At 65.1% G+C, this 19,615-nt stretch overlaps 2 protein-coding genes across 3 annotated transcripts; one reads left to right on the top strand and one right to left on the bottom strand.

Annotated features, from left to right (window-relative positions):
* The first annotated feature begins 6,433 nt into the window (after nt 1–6,433).
* On the top strand, nt 6,434–10,365 carry CDK5 (cyclin dependent kinase 5). 2 transcript variants are annotated; one of them, XM_054390268.1, is made up of 12 exons: nt 6,434–6,470; nt 6,568–6,656; nt 6,772–6,839; nt 6,954–7,014; nt 7,140–7,196; nt 7,316–7,411; nt 7,823–7,897; nt 8,007–8,103; nt 9,284–9,353; nt 9,475–9,535; nt 9,635–9,715; nt 9,808–10,365. In XM_054390268.1, the coding sequence occupies exons 1-12, from the start codon at nt 6,434–6,436 to the stop codon at nt 9,892–9,894; spliced, it is 879 nt and encodes a 292-aa protein (XP_054246243.1). In that variant the 3' UTR covers nt 9,895–10,365. The 2 variants fall into 2 exon arrangements, with proteins under 2 accessions (XP_054246243.1, XP_054246244.1); XM_054390269.1 differs by lacking the exon at nt 7,316–7,411.
* A 438-nt stretch (nt 10,366–10,803) lies between these two features.
* Nucleotides 10,804–18,704, bottom strand: LOC128973664 (acid-sensing ion channel 1C-like). Its single transcript, XM_054390034.1, has 10 exons — nt 18,147–18,704; nt 15,059–15,209; nt 14,851–14,978; nt 13,841–13,991; nt 13,693–13,749; nt 12,954–13,107; nt 12,007–12,098; nt 11,845–11,924; nt 11,688–11,750; nt 10,804–10,947 (listed from the first exon to the last, which is right to left on the bottom strand). Exons 1-10 carry the CDS (start codon nt 18,702–18,704, stop codon nt 10,804–10,806), a joined length of 1,578 nt encoding a protein of 525 aa, XP_054246009.1.
* Between the last annotated feature and the right edge of the window lie 911 nt (nt 18,705–19,615).

Below are 19,615 nucleotides of genomic sequence, written 5' to 3'. Positions count from 1 at the left end.
CCAACCCCACAGCCAAGAGCCAAACCCTGCAGCGCTGTGGCACTGAGTGACCCCCAGATGCGACCCCCGGTGACCAATGGCACCAAACCTCCGTCCCAATGCCCCAAACTTGCCCACTCGCTATTTCCACTCCACACTTGCCCCTCAGCAGCTCTGCAGGCACCCAGATGACCCCTCCGGCACCAGTGTGCTGTGTTTATTGCCACAGGATGTGGCTCCACGTGACAGTGGGGACCGAGAGGAGGGTGGTGACAGATGACTGGGTCTCACATGGGTGCCACACCACCGCCGGCATCGTCATCATCACCTACCATGGGCCTTGGTGGGGCATGAGGAGCTGCAGCCCCAGCAGATGCCAAAGCTGTGGCTTCTCGTGCCCCACCAGGGCCACCGGGTTGACCCTTGGCACTCCCCAACTCCAGCTGCTCCCTAATCCCTGCTGCCATCCGGCACATCCACATTCCAGCCACGGATTAGCTGGCTCTCCCGCAGTGCCCACCAAGCCAAATCTGCCCCTCTAACTTCCCAACCCATAGTGCCATAAGAAGGGGGCTGGCACAGCTCCAGCCTCACCAGTGCAAGACACTGGGGTGGGAATTGGGGGAGCGGGAAGAAGCTGGTTACTCTGCTCCCACACCCCGAATGGTGCCAGGACCCCCCAGATGGATCCAAGACCCCCAAATGGAGCTGGGACCCCCAAACTGGGTGACAAGCTGGATGCTGAGGGGTCCCCATGGCTGCATCTCCCTCAACCCTGAGAACTGGGACAAGTACGTGAGGTGTGGAGGGTCCCCAACGTGAGTCAGAGCTGCTGCTAGGAGTGGTGGGCACTGGGGCACTGGGCAGAGCCCACTGGGATAGTCTTGAGTGACCAATTGGGCACAGCCAGCACCATGCTAGTGCCTGCTTATGTCACACAGGATGGTGTCCCACTCCCACCCATGGCAGGGACATGGCCCTGGGCTACCACAGTCATGGGTGCCAGGGCTCCAGTGTGGGATGGCGCCTGCTGCTCCGGGCACTAAGCCGCTTTTGGGGCTTAATCCCGGGATTAGAGCTGGGAACACATCAAGAATTGTTCTCAAGAAGTGCCAGGCTCTCACCAGCTCTCCCTGAGAGACCACGGGGACCTGGCAACATGATGCCAGGGTGGGTGAGCCAACAGTGCCAGGCCTGGCCATGCAGGGGACAGGCAACACGTGGGTGCCAGTGGCCTGACCCCATGGAAAGGGTGATGTGCAGCCGGGGCCGGGGGGGACACTTCTGCTTTCCGTGGTGGTGGCTGAGTCAGCAGGCAGGCATGACCAGGAACGGCTCAGTGGCTCATGCCAGCCCTGCAGCGGAGCCCAGAGCCAGCCCATGCCAGGACTGGGCACTGCACTGAGTCAGTGCCTGCCTGCCCACGGCTGATACTTTCCCGGGGAAGCTCTGACACTGGAGCCAGGATGCTCCCGTGGACGTGCAGCGGGGGCTGCCCCCCTGCAGCTCTGCCAGTGCTCAGCACTGTATCACGAACACCACATGGCTCCAGGCACTGGCACAGTCGTAGTGTCGCCACCTCGGCCAAGCAGGGCTCTGGCTGTGGTGCCACCACCATGCCCAGACACAGGGCAAGAGGGGCAGGGCCACGTGCTCGGGCCATGCCACGGGGACCACGCCAGCAGGTGGGCTGGGGTGGTGGCAGTGCCAATGCCAGCCCCGCTGTGCCGGCTGGCGGGTGAAGCACAATGGCCCCTTGTACAGGGGAGGAGGCAGCCGCGATAAGCGGGGCAGGGCCGCCGATACGGGCAGGGGCTGCCAGCGCCGCGCCGATAATTACCGGCTGGCTCCGATCCGCGCCAGCCGGCTCGGCGGCTGCCCGCTCGCATTCCTGGGACGGGTCCCGGCCTGCCCGCCTGATCCACCGGGGGATTAGAGAGCCCGCGCCCACGCCCCGTGCCATGGGGCTGCCCACAGGGCCCCGTGCCCCCAGAACCACCACCAACACCCACGGGCACCACATGGTTGGGCAAGGTGGGGAAGCAAGGCAATTCTCGGCCGGAGCAGCTTGTCCACACTGAGATGTCCCCAGTCTACACTAGAGTACCCCTGCCTGCAGCACAGACGCAGGACCCCACAACAAGGACAAGATGGGCAGCCCTGGGGCTACCCGGAGCCACTCCTCTGCCCTGTGCCAGTGCCAGTGGCAGCATTGTACCTCCTCACACCACGTCACCCAGGATGAGAACAGTGCTGGGAGCACGTTCTTGATGTGGCATCACACACACATGCACACGTGCCATATTTGTGCCCATACCACTGATAGTGACCACTGTGCCATTGCTGTGCAGGGGTTGGAGCCACATTTGCAGCCCTGGTGCCTGCTGACACAGTAGTGATGGAAAGGGCACCATGTCCCTCACCATGCCACTGGGAACCCCTTGTGCCAGGTGAAACCAGAGCAGGGTTAGCCTGCCACAGGTCAGGCTGTGCCCATTGCCCTGGGCATGATGGGCTCCCCCAGCTGCCACCAGCCACCATCGGGAGCCCAGCTACAGATGCTGCCCAGACCCACTACCTCCTCACCCAGCTCCCCCAGACCCATAGTACCAGGGCAGAGGGAAGCAGAGCCCTGTCCCCACTTGCCACAGGGGCCTCGCCGCAGCAGGGACAGCCTGGAACCCCGGGATGGCTTCTGCGGGCACTGTCCAGCCAGCGGCGAGGAGAGGGTGATATAACACAGAGTTGACCTGGGCACCACGAATCACGGGGAGAATGGGCACCGGTCATGGGGAGCACCGAGGACTGCATGGGAGCCACGAACCGGCCCCGGTAGAGCCGCCTTGGCCCCGGTAGTGTCCTGGGGCTGCCCTGGCACCGCTGCCCGCGGGCAGCACCGGGGGCAGAGCCGCTCCCGCCCCCCTGTGCCCGGGCCACGCCACAACACCGGGCAGCTCGGGAACGCGCCGGCACCAGGAGCCCCCGCGCCCCAAAAGGGAGACGGTGCCAAGGGGGACTCATGCTCCCGTGTCCTGCCCATCCCCGAAGGCCCACGGCCCGGCTCACCTTGTTCCTCCGGGACCCCCTGCAAGCTGCGGCCGCCCTAAGCCCTCCCTGGCAGAAGGAGTCCCGCAGCGCCCCCATGGCCGCGGCCGGACAAGGCCCCCCCCCACCCCGGCAGAACTTTTCCCGACGCTGCAACTTGAGAAGCTACAGAAAATGTGCCCCCCCCTCGCTGCCTCGGAACCACCGGATCCGGGGCATGAATCACCCGCCCCCACGCCCGTGCTTGTGGCTGTGCCAGCGCCACCACCGCGTCCGGTGGTGTCCTTGGGGCAGGGGGGCAGCGGGCAGGGGCTGCCCAGCCTGTGACCCGGCAGTGTGATCCCTCCTGCCATTGCTGCTGGGTCGCTGCCATCCACTGTCACCCCCATCACCCACTGCCATGTTTGCCAGGTACCTGCCATCCACCACCACAGCCACCTCAGCCCAGCCTTGGAGGGGCCAGCACCCTCTGTGCAGCACCAGACCTCGTGTGGCACTGGAGTCCCCATACCGCACTGGCAACCCCCCATGTGGCACAGGATCCTCACCTCAACTGGCACTCCCTGCTGCTGTCCCCAGCCTAGTCCTGGCATGGGTGCTGGCACAGATGCCTCCCCCAGTAACCCACTGCCCCAGTGCCATGATGCCAGGAACCACATGCCATGCCAGTGACATGCACCAGCACTAACCCCTGACAGCTGCCATAGGGGGGTCATGGCTGTGGGCATAGCCCCCCCCCCACCTCCCCCAACTCACCCACAGCAGGGTTGGGAGCCAGCCACCCAACCCCCACCCACAACAAGGATGTGTGAACCCAGCAGTGCCATTCCCCATGGCCAGTACACAGCTCTGCCCCACTCACCCCATCACCCACCGACCCAGTGAAGCCACAGCTTCCCACGGAGGCTGCTGGGCACCCAATGGCTGGCACGTGTCCTCTGGGTGGCACCTTGCCCTGATGGGCAACGACGCAGGGCCAGAGTGTAGCCAGGGGTAGCAGGCAGCTGCTCTCTGCCCCTCTGTGCCACGCGCTGCTGCTGGCCGGCCGCCGGGCAGAGCTTTTATAGTGGCGCAGAAGGAAAAATCTCGGCAGCGGCAGCGCAAGGCTTTGTTTGGGTGAGCCGGCACCGGGCACTTCATCCAAACACGGCCACGGTGCCAAGTCCCAGAGCAACTCTGTGGGCAGCCCCACCTCTGCCCTGTGGCTCCTGCTGGGCACAGGGGCAGCCAGAGACTGGCAAATGCCAACAGAAAGGTCACATGGAGCCGAGAGGGGACATGGCAGAGAGGCAGAGGGACATTTTGTGGGGTACTGTGGGGCAGGGAACTGTGCTGTGAGGAGGAACTCTGCCACTGACGGCTGTGGCGCCACCGTCAAGTCCCAAGGCAGTCAGCCCAGTCCCTGTGGCCACCGGGTCCCCTCTAATGACAGGGTTGAGCTTGTAGGGGACATGCTGGGGATGGCAGTCAGAGTCCCCCACCCGACAGGACACTGCAGGGGATGGTGAGAGGCGGGGGGCAGAAGAATCTCAGATGAATGGGACGGGGGCCCCTCCTGCCCCCTCCTTGTCCCCTGCAACGCCCCTGCCCGCAGGACGGAAGCAGTGCCCACGGGGAGCCATAGCCATCAGTGCCAGAAGAGTTGTTAGGCCGATCAATCTGGCACTCGTGGCAGCCCTTGAAGTAGAGCAGTGACCGTGAAGGGTCCCGCAGCCCATGCCCATAGCTGCCACACAGAGAGGGGGGGCACAGATCCCTCCGCAGGGACCCACCCCCAGGGCCGTGGGAGCCCACACCAGCAGGCGAGTGGGAGAGCGGCAGGGGCTGGAGCCGTGCCCGGGGTTGCTCAACGCCTTGGCAGCGTTTCGCAAGCGGGCAGAGCCGCTCACCACCCAGCACAGCACATGGCGGCTGTTGGTAGGCATACGGTACCAGGGGAGCACCAACCACAAGGCACCGGCAGGGACACGTTGGGATGGGGCAGAGCCCCATGACGCTCCCTCTGCCCTGGCTACTGAGCCGGTGGGAATGGGATGGTTGTGTGCACTGACATGGTGGCACACACCGGCGCTGTGCCCCAGTGCCAGTCTCCAGTGCTGTCACCCAGTGTCCCATTTCTCACCTGCCGAGGGTCGCGGGTGGGCTCAGGAGCCGGGCAGGCAGCGCATGGATTGGCTTCGAGTTGCTGGGGGACAAAACCACACCGAGGGGTGAAGCCCACCGGCAGCAACCGACATCCCCGGAGCTGGGAACGATGCCAGGGCCGCCCGGGGCACCATCACACCGGATCCGGCCCCAGGAAACGCCGAGGTATCAAGTCCCGGTGGGCACAATCGGGGATGGGTGGGCGAGAGGGGGGCAAAGGGGGGTGCCAGCAGCCGGGTGTGCTACTCCCACTGCCGGCGAAGGAGCGGGGGGCGCCGGAGTCTCTTCTGGAGCCCCATGGATCCCTGCCCAGGACGCCTGGGACCCAGGCCGGGCTCCCCCTGTCCCGTGGCGAGGCCCCGAGGTTGCAGAACGGAGAAGCGGGGCCGCTCTAGGAGCCGGTGACCCGGCAGGAGCCTCAGGGCCGGTGCAGCGCCCCGAGTGGGTGCCATCCCCCAGCGGGGGTGGGGTGGGGCCGGGATCGACGCTGCCTTGAACGGACGGGACGAGACAGGAACAACGAGAGCGCTGGCAGGGGGATCGAAGCGGGCACCGGGATCAGCGGGTAGGGCACGGCGGAGAAGGAAGGGAGACAGCAGGGAGGGAATGGGGGGACAGCGGGGAGGGAACTGGGGGACAGCACCAGGACCGGACCGGATTGGCACCGGCCGAGTCCTGCCACGCCCCGTCAGCGGAGAGTCCCGACCGCTTACCGGAGAGTCCCGCCGAGCCGGGCGGGTCTGCGCGGTCCCGCGGGGCGGAGCGGCGGCGGCAGCGGGAGCGCGCTGGGGCGGAGCGGGGTGGGGCGGTACCGGGAGAGTCCAGACGGCACCCGGCAGCGTCCCGGGCAGCCTTGGTCACTGTCCCCTCGCTGCCCCCTCAGGAGACCCTGCCGTGGCCGGTCTCCTTGCTGCCGAGCCGCAGGGCGGAGCGGGCGGCCTCGGGACTCGAACCCGGAACCCAGAGGGCGGGGAAGGCGTGGCCGGGGGCGTGATCAGCGTCGGAGGAGTGACGGGGAGAGGCCGCGCGGGGCCTGCCGGGAGGTGTGGCAGGGGTGGAGGGGGGGGGGGGGCGGAGGGGGGGGTCGCGTTTCGTGGGGCCTGGTGGGAGATGTGGCGGGGTGGGGCCGCGCTGCGCGGGGCCTGCCGGGAAGTGTGGCGGCTGTGGCGGCGGCGGCGGCGGCGGCGGCGGCGGCGGCGGTGGAGGGGCAGGGGCCGGGGCCGGGGCCGGTACAGGGGCCGGGGCCGGAGCGGATCGCGGCGCGATGCAGAAATATGAGAAGCTGGAGAAGATCGGGGAAGGTGCGGGGGAGGCCGGGACAGGCCGGGACCGGGCGGGGGGCACCGAGGGCGGGGGCGGTGCCGGTGCACGGTGCGGCGGTGACCCGGCTGCCCACAGGCACCTACGGGACCGTGTTCAAGGCCAAGAACCGGGAGACGCACGAGATCGTGGCACTGAAGCGGGTGCGGCTGGACGATGATGATGAGGTGAGGGGAGGCGGGGCCGGGCCGGGCCCGGGACCCGGGGCTAGGTTCGGGGCTGGGAGCCGGTGCCATTGCCGGTGGCGGTGTCATTGTCCCCGAGCGTGCCCGTCTTTCGCAGGGCGTGCCCAGCTCGGCGCTGCGGGAGATCTGCCTTCTGAAGGAGCTGAAGCACAAGAACATCGTCAGGCAAGGCGGGTGTGGGGCCGCTGCAGGCTGCTCCCTCCCCGGGGTGTTCCCGGTACAGGAGGGAGCCCTGTCCCCCTCTTCGGGGGGACCTCAGGGCGCCCTTTCCCTTCGCAGGCTCCACGACGTCCTGCACAGCGACAAGAAGCTGACCCTGGTCTTCGAGTTCTGTGACCAGGTGAGTGCCAGCACTGGGGCAGTGCCAGCACCGGGGCAGTGCCAGCACCGGGGCTGCACTGGGGCCACACCGGGGACAGATTCATCGCGGCTGCCCCCCTGAGCTGGCCCTGCTCCTCCCCCCAGGACCTGAAGAAGTACTTTGATAGCTGCAATGGGGACCTGGACCCCGAGATTGTCAAGGTGTGTTTTGGGGGCTGCAACAGCCCCAGGGGTGCCTGGTGCCTGTCCTGCCCCAGCTGTGGAAGCACCCTGTGGCACCGGGGGGCTGATGGTCTGGCCCGTGCTCACTCCCCCCACAGTCTTTCATGTACCAGCTGCTGAAGGGCCTGGCCTTCTGCCACAGCCGCAACGTCCTGCACCGGGACCTCAAGCCCCAGAACCTGCTCATCAACCGGGTGAGGCATGGGCACTGCAGGAGGGAACGCTTCAAGGGTGGCACTGGGCAGCAGGTCATGGCTGAGAATGGATGATGGGATTAGGGGACATGGGAAGGGTTGACACCATGGATGGAGTGACATGGGGTGGGGGACATGGAGTAGGTGCCACCAGTGAGTGGGTGACAGTGTGAAGAGCCGTGGAGGGGGTCACACCTGGAGTGAGGTAGCAGCAGAGTCACAGGTGGGGACTGGGTCACAACTATCCCCAGCGGTGGCTCAGTCTCCCTGTCACCTTCCTGGTCAATGGGCCCAGGGGGTGGTGGCCAATGGCCCTGTGGTGTAGACTGGGCAGCAGGACAGGGTGTCTCCTGCTGTGCCCCCTGCCACATGCCCTGTGCTGTGCCAGTGATGCTGCCACTTTCCCTGCAGAACGGGGAGCTCAAGCTGGCTGACTTTGGCCTCGCCCGCGCCTTTGGCATCCCTGTGCGCTGCTACTCAGCCGAGGTGAGCAGGGGCAGCTGCCCTGACTCCTGCCCAGGGCCTCTGCTGCCCAGGGCCACTGCTTGGCATGGCCCCGGTCACCTGAGTGGGTCCCCGCCTGTGCCCTTCACAGGTGGTGACACTGTGGTACCGGCCCCCAGACGTGCTCTTCGGTGCCAAGCTCTACTCCACTTCCATCGACATGTGGTCGGCTGGGTGCATCTTTGCAGGTAGGGAAGCATGGGAGGTGTGGGATGGAGAGAACTGGGTGAAGGAGTGAGCTCAGAGGCTTGTGGTCAGGTCTGCTGGGTCTGGTTGGAGGCCTGGAGCTTGCGGTGCTCCCCAGGGATCAGGACTGGGTCCAGTCTTGTTTAACATCTTCATCAATGACCTGGATGAAGGGACAGAGTGGACCCTCATTGTCCAAAGTGGGGGCAGTGGCTGTCACAGCAGAAGGTTGTGCTGCCATTCAGAGGGACCTGGACTCTTCCCTCACCTACAACCTTATCTCAGAGACCTGGCCAGGCTGGAGAGCTGGATGAGAGGAAACTCATGAAGTTCAACCAGGGCAACTGTAGGGTGCTGCCCCTGAGAGGAACAACTTCATGCACCAGTACAGGTTGAGGGGGTGACCTGCTGGGAAGCAGCTCCATGGAGAAGGACCTGAGAGTGCTGGGGAACAAGTTGCCCATGAGTGAGCAATGTGCCCACATGGCCAAGAAGGCCAATGGTCTCCTGGGGTGCATGAGGAAGAATGTGGCCAGCAGGTTAAGAGAGGCTTTCCTCCTCCTTTACTCTGCCCTAATGAGGCCACATCTGGAGTCCTGGGTCCAGTTCTGGGCTCACCAGTTCAAGAGAAACCAGGAAATACTGGAGAGAGTCCAGGGGAGGCTAGGAAGCTGCTGAGGGGCCTGCAGCATCTCTGTGAGGAGGAAAGGCTGAGAGCCCTAGGGCTGCTGAGCCTGGAGAAGATCAGCCTGAGAGGGGGTCTGATCAATGCTCAGCAAGAGATAAAGGATAGGGGGACAAGAGGATGGAGCCAGACTCTTGTCTGGTGCCCAGTGACAGGACAAGGGGCAAGGGGCACAAAGTGGAATCCAGGAGGTTCCATCTGAACAGGAGGAGAAACTTGTTTGGTGTGAGGGTGGAGCCCTGGAACAGGCTGCCCAGAGAGGTTGCAAAATGTCTTCTGGAGAGCTTCCAAACCCCTTTGGCCATTGTGATCCTGGGAAGCTGCTGTGGGTGCCCTGCTTTAGCAGGGGGTTGGACTGGGTGTTCTCCAATGGTCTTTTTTCAACCCTGCTATTCTGGGATCGAGGGATACTGCAGTGCCTGGGGGGGCTGTGGGCACAGGGGGGGTCTATGGGCACCACAGCCCCATGGCCTCTGTCCCACCCGCTGTCCCCCCAGAGCTGGCCAATGCAGGCCGGCCACTGTTCCCGGGGAATGATGTGGACGACCAGCTCAAGAGGATCTTCCGATATCCTTTGGGTGCTGGGTCTGGGGGGGTTGCCCTGTGCTGCTGGTGGGTGCCAGCGGGGTGGCAGGTGGGTGGCTGGGTGCTGGCTGCAGTGGTGGCCCTTGACCACTGCTGTCCCTACGCTGCTGGGAACACCCACAGAGGAGCAGTGGCCAGCCATGGCCAAGCTGCCAGACTACAAGGTGAGGTGGGGGGCAAGCTGGGGAGGTCCAGGACAGCTTTGAGCCTGTTGGAAGTGGGTTTGGGGGTGTGGTGGCCAGGGCTGACCCCTCTGTCCCTAGCCCTACCCCATGTACCCAGCCACCACCTCCCTGGTCAACGTGGTGCCCAAGCTGAATGCCACCGGCCGGGACCTGCTGCAGGTGAGTGCTGCCCCCGCCCCGGGAGCCCTTTCTGGGGGGCTGTGGGGTGGCTGTGGGCTGTGTGTCACTCCCAGCTCCCCCTGCCCCCCCAGAACCTGTTGAAGTGCAACCCAGTGCAGCGGATCTCTGCAGAGGAGGCCTTGCAGCACCCCTACTTCACGGACTTCTGCCCGCCATAGGCATCCCCCAGCACTGGGCACCCCCCGGGGCAGCTCCTGGCACACTCCTGGCAGCATGGAGGGACACGGCCCTGCCATGGCAGCACAGGGGTTGGTCGGAGGTGAGGTGCCAGCACCCCAAATCTGCAGCCAGCCCCTGTCCCCCTATTTATTAGGTTTTTAACCCATTGCCACCCTGGCTGCGGGGTGCTGGTGTGACCTGACTGCCTCAGACCCATGGGGCTGCTGGAGGCAGTGCCAGGAGCCCACCAAGTCCTGAGGTCACGGTGCTGGTGGAGGGAAAGGATCCTCTGGGACCAGACATGGGGTGGATGAGACTCCCCCTTCAGTGGGACCCCTTCCCTTTCCCCACTTCTCCCTGGCCTCTTCCCTTCCATGGGGGTCCTGGGTGCCAGCTCCCTGGGGAGGGGGACACCCCCTTTTGTACCACTCTGCTGTATGTGAGTCCCTGTTTGTTACCTCCATAAAGTGCTTCCTACCCTGCAGTGCTGACCTCCTCCTTCCTGGGGAACCCCAGGACAGCCCCAGCAGCACAAGAGCTCGAGGTCCGGGGCAGATTTTTAATGGGGGGGATCAGGGAGGGACACAGACACACACACAGCGCAGCTTGGGGGTGTCTTGGGCACAAAGCAGCACATGCAGGGACACGGAACAGTGCCGGGGGGGGGTCCTGCCACCCCCAGCGCCCCACCCCCCTGCCACACCTCCAGGGGGTCCCCGAGAGCAGGGCATTTGCTTGGGGGGAGAGAGACCGGGGCACCTCGGTGCTCGGTGCCCGGTGCCAGCCCCACAGCCGCAGTTTGGGTGCCCCGGGGCAGCGCGGGGGTGGGGGCTGCACCAGCGCCTCCCCCAAACCCCAGTCCCCTTCCCGGCCCGGCCGGGGGTCGCGGGCCCCTCAGCAGGAGGTGCCTAGAGGCGGGTGACGAGGTAGCAGGTTCGGGGGGAGGCCGAGACCGTCCGGGCAGCGCAGGGGGGGCAGGGGGCTCTGCGGGGACATGGGGCGTCGGGGGCGGGGCACCGGAGCTCCCCCCGCCCCGGCCGGCTTGCAGCCTCCTGCGCCTGGCCGTGCTGGGGGGGTCCACCCCATGCCCCCCGCGCTGTGCCCCTCGGGCTGCCCCGGGAGCCCTCCGATTCCCCCATCATCTGGCCACCCCACCATCGTCCCCTGACCCCCGTTATCATCCCCTGACTCTCACCGACCCCCCTTCTCCCAGCATCCTCCGACTCCCCCTGTCTCCCCTCCAGTCCCCAAGCAGCCATCCCAGCACCGGGATCCCCCCCGCCTCACGCCGTCCCTGATCCCGCGTCCAGGCCAGGCCGGGAGGGTGTATATGAAGGGATGTGGGCCGAGGGGTCCCTGGGGTAGGAGTGCAGGGGGAGCGATGCATGAGGATGGGAACGGTGGGGGGGATGATGCTGAGAAAAGCCTGGGATGGAGAGGGGGTCCCTGCCCTTGGCGGGGGGGGGGGTCGCCTTTTCCTTGCCCATCGGGGGCGTAGCACCACCTCTTTCCCGCCCCCCCACCCCGGCTCTCTGTGCCACTCTGGGGTTGGGATCTGGGGGTGCTGCCCCCACCCCGGGGTCTCTACCTGGGCCCCGGCTGGAGCGGCCCCGGCGGGGTGCCTGGGGGGGTACCCGGGGGGGTGCCCGCGGGATGCTCCTGGCGTGGCGGCGAGCGACGGGGATGAGCCGGTACCGGCGGCAGCAGATGGGGGTGGGATGAGGTGCGGGCCCCCCCCGCGCCGGCTGCGCCAGGGAAGGGGGTCTGGGGGTGAGGGGTTTGGGGGGGTTACCAGGGCGCTGCCGCCGTTCCTCTTCCTCTCCCTGTAGAAGCTGAGGAGCTTGTCCCGGAACACCTGGGGAGGGCACACTGTCGGCTCAGAGTCACCGCCTGGCACCCCCCGCCAGTGGGGCAGCACTGGGGGGGCGGGGGCATTCGGGGGGCCTCACCTCGTACAGGTAATCGAAGATCTCCAGGATGGTGAGCAGGCTGGCACCGATAAAGAGCCCCATTTGCCCCCCGATGTCACCTGGGCAGGAGGGTGGTGTCACAGTGGGGCTGTGCCCCTAAGACCCTTCAAGGACCCCCCAGGACCTCTCCGGGACCCTCACCCAGCAGCCCTGCCACCTCATAGGCCTTCTTCTGCTCGATCATCTCATAGTTGAGTGCCTCGAAGAATATGTCCAAGACCAGCACGTTCTCCCTGTGGGCATAGGCGGGCAGGGGCACGGGGACCATGTCAGATGGCACGTCTGGGGGGAGGCTGTGCCATGAGCAGGGGAATAGGGTGGAGGGATCTGTCCTGGGCTGGGGAGCATAAGGAGGTGCTGTGCTGCACCAGGCTGTGCTGTGCCATACTGTGACTTATCATGCCATACCAGGCCGTGCCAAGCTTCAGGGAACAGGGCACAGTGGTCTGTCCTGGGCTGGGCAGCACAAGGAGGTGCTGTGTTAGGCCATGCTGTGCCATACTGTGCTGTGCCATGCCATCCTGTGCCACTCTGACATGTACCATGCCATTCCATGCTGTGCTGTGCCATGTGTTGCCATGCTGTCCTGTGCCATGCCATTCCATGCTGTGCTGTGCTATGCCACACCACATGGTTTAGCCTGTCCTGGTGCAGATTTGTACACAGGAGGCTGTGCCCATGCCACCCTGTGACAGTTTGTGTATGCTGAGAGATGCCATGTGGACATGCCATACCATGTCACATCATGCTGTGCCATGCCAGTTCATCTATGTTGGTAGCATGCTGTGTCAGTTCCTGTGTGCTGGGGCAGACCATGTGGCTGTGCCATGCCATGTCACACTCTGCCACGTCGGATCACATATGCAAACAGGTCCCATGTGACTGTGCTGTACCATGTCATACCATGCTGTGCTGTGCCAGTTCCTGTGTGCTGGTGCCATGCTGTGCCAGCTGGGGGATGTTTTGTGGCTGTGGGTCACATCACTGTCACACCGTGCCATGCCAGGAGAAGCAGTGTGGCTGTGCAAGGCTGTGCAGTGGCAGGGCCGGAGGCTGGAATTGGCATTGGCACTGGCATTGGCACTCACGCGATGTACTGCTCAGTCTTGTTGAACTTCTTGGCCAGGTACCTGGCGGAGGCCTTGCTGGGGATCTTCACCATGGAGAGCTCTTTGCCGTAGCGCACCATGGCGCAGGGCGTGCGGCACGCACAGTACTCACTGTCCTTCTGCACCAGGAAGTCTGTAGGCACGGGGGTGGCACTGGGCACACCAGCACTCTGTGGCCAGGACCTGGGACACTGTGGCCAGGACTCCTGGGACACCACAGCTGGGACCACTGGGACGCCATGTCTGAGACAACCAGAACACCATGGCCAGAACCACTAGGACACCATGACCAGGACCTGGGATGCTGTGGACAGGACCACTGGGACCCTGTGGTCATCATGGCCAGGATTCCTGCCCATGTCTGGTGCTGGGCTGCTCCCAGGATGGAGCCAAGGCCTTGGCCCAGAGCCCGGGTGCTGGTGGGTGCTGGTGGCATGGAACAAGAGTGCCATGAGCCCTGCCAATGGCACATGGTGGCAGGTGCGAATGGCATGGCACAAGTGTGCCATTAGCCTTGCCAGTGATACATGGTGGGGAGCCCAGAGCTGCATGTCTGGGGTCTTGGCAGACAGGGACAGAAGTGACCACCTCCCCAGTGAGGACATTAGTGCCATATCAAGGCATTCAGGGCTCCTGGGGGGGCAAGTCCAGGGGTATGCAGGGATGGCAAGAACCCCATGGGAAGCTCCATGATGGGCACAGTGCCAGCCATACATACCCAGTGCAGGGTCAGCACACTCCTTGTACTGCTCTGGGGTGCAGACATTGGCGTTGCCTGTGATGGGGATGGCAGCGGCGAAGTCACAGGGGCCTCACCGTTCCCCCAGCACTGTGGGGGTCAGCCCCTGTGCCCGTGTCAGGCTCACCTGGCATGTGGACCATGCGGCAGTTGCAGTTCTCCTGCAGGTAGCGTGTCTCGCAGTCCAGGCGGCAGGCGGTCAGGCTGTAGGCGCTGAAGAAGTCGGACTCGATGGGGGTGGCCTTGCAGTCCCCCCACGGTGGGGGCAAGTACACCAGCTGCCCCCCGTGGCTAAGGAAAGTGCCCTCTGCCCATGTGCCCATTGTGCCCACCATGCAACCAGCAGCCCAGCTCGCTGTGGCACCCTGTCCCTGGAACACTCAGTCCTGGGGGATCATGGCACACTGGCCCCCATGCTGCCACCCTGGCCCCTCCTCACCAGGGATGGTGTCACCAGCACCTGGCATAACAGCAGGCAGGAAGGGGATGGGTGAGGGCTAGCACATGGCAGCACCCAAAGCCAGATGTGCCAGAGGGTTGGCACGGAACTCTGAGGTGGCTGGTGGGGCTGTGCCAGGCTGTGTGACAGCTGGTGCAACTGTGTTTGGTGAGGGAGTTCAGCAGGGCACTGAGTGCCATGCTCCTACTGCCGCTGTGCTCTGTGCCACCCACGCTACCAGTGCCAGCACACATGGAGACACCCACTCGAGGCACCTAATTTTAGGTGTCTGGCTGTGGGGGCGCAGCCGCCCCTGCCACAGGCTGTTCAGCAGGAGCTTCAGGGCACTGCCAGGAGATGGTGCCCATGGTGGAACCAAGACATCCTCGCATGGGGCTGCCCCACAGCGCAGCTCTTATAGCAGCTGGAAGTGGTGTGGTACTGGCTGTGTGGCACAGGATGGCACAGCTTGGCACACTGGGGGCGTCACTGCTGGGAGCTGGTGCCTATGGTGAGACCAAGATATCTTGGTATGGGGCTGCTCCACACTGTTTCACGGGGGCAGAGCTGCTGCACCTGCAGTGTGCTTCCTGCCATGTGGCACAGCTCTGCGGAGCTTTACACACAGGGGTGGCCATGGCTGTGCCAGGCCTGCCCAAGCAGTGGGGTGGGCCGTGCCCCCTGGCATGGCTGGATACCCGCTGCTGCTGGCAGGAGACAAAGGTCTGGAAGCCGGGGGCAACGCCGAAGCCGAGCTGGTCGATGAAGGGGGGCTCGTCCTGGCTGTGGATCTGCACCTTCACCCCCGCCTCGAACGAGGTCTCATCTGCGGGGAGGGGGCATCAGGGCGGGGACAGGCGGGGCCGGGTGGGATAGAGTGGGGCCGGTTGGGGCGGGGGTCCTCACCCGTGTCCCCCCAGACGGGCAGGTACTCCTCCTGCTGCACGTTCAGCATCAGCTCCAGCCCGTTGCCCGCGCCACCCCGCAGCGTAGTCAGCACCTCCCGGCCCGGGCCCCCGCCGTTGAACGTGTAGCACTTGCCCAGGCGGGTGAAGATCTGCGGGCACAGCACCATCAGCCCCTCCCAGTGCTCCCAGTATGGGATCCCAGTGCTCCTGGGAAGAAATTCCAGGGCAGGATCCCAGTGCTCCCAGTACAGGATCCCAGCATTTTCCTATGCAGGTGAAGATCTGCAGGGACTGGTCGGATCCTCATCTCCCCAGTGCAGGATCCCAGTGCCGCTAGTACAGGATCTCTGTGCCCCGCAGAGAACCAGTGCAGGATTCCGATGCCCCCCAGGGCAGGATCCCAGTTTAAGGAGCACAGTGCCCCGACCCCATCACTGCCCCACAGCCTGCACAACCCCACAGCCACGCAGTCCCCCGCCAAGGACCGCCCCCCCCGCGCCGCACCCTGCGCGTCCCCACGGCCCCAAAGCCTGCTCAGCCCGGGGAGGGTCCGGTCGGATTCCTGCCTGGGGCAGAGCCAGCCACAGCCGTGGTGACGGTGGCACTCAGGGTGGCAGCCCCGCAGCATCCCGGGGACGGGGTGCCCGGCTCTGCAGCGGCTCTGCAGGGGGATTGGGTTTCCGCAGGCTGCGAGGGGATGCAGGGACACAGGGAGGGCACCAGCCAGGATGGCGACGGACGTCGGGGTTTGGCTTAGCCATTCTGGCAGAGGCCACCAGAAGCTGGCAGCCCCCCGGACCAGCACCCACAGCCAGGGACTCCAATGTCCCCAGAGCCCCCTGGGACCAGCACCCACAGCCAGGGACCCAAGTGGCCCCAGAACCTCTCAGAATGAGGCCATGGTTCCTCCCAGTTCCATCACTGTCCCATGACCCTGTAGGGTGTCACGGGGGCCATAACTGCCCCATGGGGTCAACTGCCCCCCTGCCCGGTTATGGGATGTGTCCCACTCCCGTCCTGCCCCACTGCAGGGTGGGGGTGGGGGGCGCTGCCATGGCAACAGCTGCTCCCAAAGAGGGGACCCATCACCATGACAACGTGCTGCCCAAGGAGGAAGGGGGGGTGGCTGCCATGGCAACGGCTGCCCGGCATTGGGATGTGCTGGGGCCCGGGACTGGGGGGACGACTGGGATGGGGACAGGGAAGGTGACAGAGACCCCGTGCTGCCAGCACTCTGAGTCTCTACACTCCAGGTGACACAGAGTCAGGACCCCTCAGCCCTGCACCCTGGGGACCTGCTATCCCTGCTGAAGCCCTGTCCCCACACCAAGGACCCTCCTGATCCCCACTAGCTCCCATCCCTGCACCCCCACATTGCTTCACCTGTGCCAGCCCCAGGAGTGGCAACTGAGGGGGCACAGTCCCAGCCCAGATGGGTCTCACTTGCTTCAGCCATTTGCCATGGGGACCTAAAGGACCTTGGGGACAGGGCTGGGGAGGTTCTCAACCCAGGCACAGGATGGAAGCCCCAGAGCCTGCCCTGGCACCAGGAGCTGCCAGCCCAGTACCCAGGCTGGGGACAGAGGATGGTGACCTGCAGCTAAGCCCTGGCATTAGCTGGGTATTTTTAGCTGGTGAAGCTGTAGTGGGTGCAGCTGGTGCCAGGCTGCCACTACCAGGGCTGTGGTGGAACTTTCTCGCTGCCCACAACAGATGAGGCAGCAGAGGGGCTGCTCATAGGCAGACAGTTGTGTGGCACATGTGGGCACATTCTGACACTCCCAGTGGCACCTGTGGGCATGAAGGGCAGTGGGAGAAACTCAGACTGTGCCCCCCAAGACCCTTGGAATGGAAATGGAGATGGGGACCCCCAGAGCAGGCACCAGCCTCATATGTCAGTGGCTCCCTGAGGTCATGGTGGCTCAGCCACAGTCCCAGGGTCCTGTCCTGGAGACTCTCAGCCCTACAGCCACATAGCCCAGCCCTTGCCTGCAGGAGGTGCCACCAGGACATGTGGCTCCAACATCTGCTCCAGCAAAGGGCACAGGGGCCAGGGAGCTGCCAATGGGACGATTTCACTCTCAGCTCCCCAGGAATGTTCATGCCACACACTGAAGGTCTTCAGCTGTGGTGATATTGTGCCCAAGACAGTGGTGACAGAGGGCACTAAGCAGAGTCACACAAGGTGGGCACAGGCTGCCCAGATCCCACAGCACGCTGGTGCAGCCACAGCATGAGGGATGTGCCCAACCTACCCATGCCACCAGCCCTTCTCATACCTCTACCCATCCTGCCCATGCCACCATTGCCATCACCCCTGCTTATGTCCTACTCCTTACCACCAGCCCTGTCCCTGCCCATATCATTGCCCCTGCCCATCCTATCCCTGCCAGCAGCCTGGGAACACAGCTCAGTCCCACACAGCCCTGTTGACACACTACTGGGCCATGGCAGGTGTGGTGGGAGCATGTGGGCACCAGCGATTCCCTGGGTCATGAGCAAAGTGGGTGCAGCCCCAGGGGTGGCTGGGAGTAGCACTGGGGCCAGGTGCCTATGGGCTGTGGGGGTACAGCTCTGGCACAGGGAACCTTGTGCCCACGCTGGAGCCGGCTGCATGGGGGAGCTGCGGGCGTGGGAGCCTGTGTGCAAACACAGCCCAGGGGAAGTGCTGGCTGCTGCTGATGCCCAGGTGGCATCTGGGGCTGATGCGGGAGGAGCAGCACTACGGGCTGTACCAATGAGCATCCTACAGCCACCAGCATCCTGTGCCCAAGCAGGCACAGCACAGCTTCAGCCTGGGCACTGTTCCCATCTTCCTGGCACCCCTGTAGTTCAGGCTAGGGCCACCCCAGGCTGGCAGCTGTGGTGTGCTGCAGGTGGTAGGATGTGGTGGTAGGATGGGGGAAGGGGTTCCACAGTCCCCACATACTGGTGGCAGGACACCCCTGTCCATTCATGATTCCTGGGGGTTCTCAGTCACCCCATTCCCTGGCAGATCCCTGGTGCCAGGCCACTTGTGCCCATTCATGGTCCTGGGGCCTGTTATCCCCATGTTGAAGTGGCATCTCCGCGGTGCGGGCACTCACCACGGTGAAGTTGTGTGCGGTGCAGCCAGCACCACGGAAGGAGCACTGGAGCAGCATCTCGGCCAGGTCGTGGCCCGTGCGGTTGTAGAACTCAGCCATGCTGAAGGGCTTGGCCTTGAAGTTCCTGAAGTTGGCCTTGTCCCGCAGCGCTGCCAGGACGTGAGGCTCTGCCAGCTGCGGGCGGCTGATCTCGAAGCGGTGGTCGAGCAGCGCCAGCAGCTCCCCGACGTGGTACAGGTCATTGCGGGTGATCTTGGAGAAGCGGAACTCGTTCAGGTTGCAGATGGTGATGGCAGGGAAGGTCAGGTTGGCAGCTGCCACCTCGTCCAGCTTGGTGACGTGGGGGTAGGTGAGAAAGTAGGCGACACGCTCGGCGCAGACGAGCAGCAGCAGCCCCAGAGAGCCCAGGAAAAAGCCCCCCCAGAGCCCCCGCCGCAGCGACGCAGCCCCGTAGGCAAAGACGTGGCTGATGCCATGCAGCGAGGAGCTGTGGGCGAAGGCCCGCAGGCTGGACCGGGCAGAGCCCCCCCCGCTGCCCCCCGAGCCCACGCCCCTCATCCTGACTGCCCCGGTACCACCCCCTCCGGAGCGCTGACCCCCGCCCTCAGCCCGCTCCCCACAGCCCCCGGCCCATCGCCGCGCCCGAGGGGCTGCGGGTGGGCACCGGGGGCACCGTGGGCAAGGGCAGGACTGGTTGCACTGAACCCCCCCCCTCCGCTACCGGTGCCGCCCGCCTTCTGCCACCAGTCCCAGCCTCAGCCCCGATGCCGGTGCAGGTCCTGGCTCTGCTCCTGGTGCCGGCTGTAACCTCAGACCCAGCCTCGGTCCCAACCCCGCTCTCGGTGCTGGTCGCAGCCCCGGTGCTGGTCCTGCTTCGGTCGCAGCCCCGGTGCCGGTGCAGCGGCGCAGCCGCTGCCGGTCCCGCCCCCGCCCCTCCCGCCGCGGCTCCACCCGCCTCCGCCCCCCGGCGACCGACCGGAGATGGGGGAGGTGGGGGAGGGGGGCAGGAGCCGGGCAGGACTCTAGGGAGTGTCTACCACTGCCCCTCGATTGCCCACACCTCCCCCGGCACCGGCGGCTGTGGACCCGGGGCCACCCCAGAGCCCTCCTTGAGGCAGCGGCAGGGTCAGGGTGGGCAGAGAAACTCAGAGGGTCGCACAAAAGTCCCCCTACCCCAGGACTGACAGAGGAGTCCCCCACCTGAGAGGGTTGCACCCCTGAGTGACCACCCCTGTGCCAGAGGAAGACGCAGAGGACCCACCACCCCAGAGGGTGACACAGAGGTCATAGAGCTCCTTGCCCCAGAGGGTGACACAATCTCTCCGTCCATGCATGACATTGTAACTCTCCTGGGCTGCAGGCAGGGAGAGGCAGGGTCAGCCTCACCAGCCCTCTCCTCGTCCAAGCCTCGGGTCCTCCCGACAGCATCAGTACACAACAGAGTCCCCCCAGTCACCTTCCAGCCCTGC

The sequence above is a fragment of the Indicator indicator genome, chromosome 20 (assembly GCF_027791375.1).
Source record: "Indicator indicator isolate 239-I01 chromosome 20, UM_Iind_1.1, whole genome shotgun sequence".
Taxonomy (NCBI): Eukaryota; Metazoa; Chordata; class Aves; order Piciformes; family Indicatoridae; genus Indicator; species Indicator indicator.
Note: the sequence above shows the minus strand (reverse complement) of the source record. Positions and strands in the feature narration are given on the sequence as shown.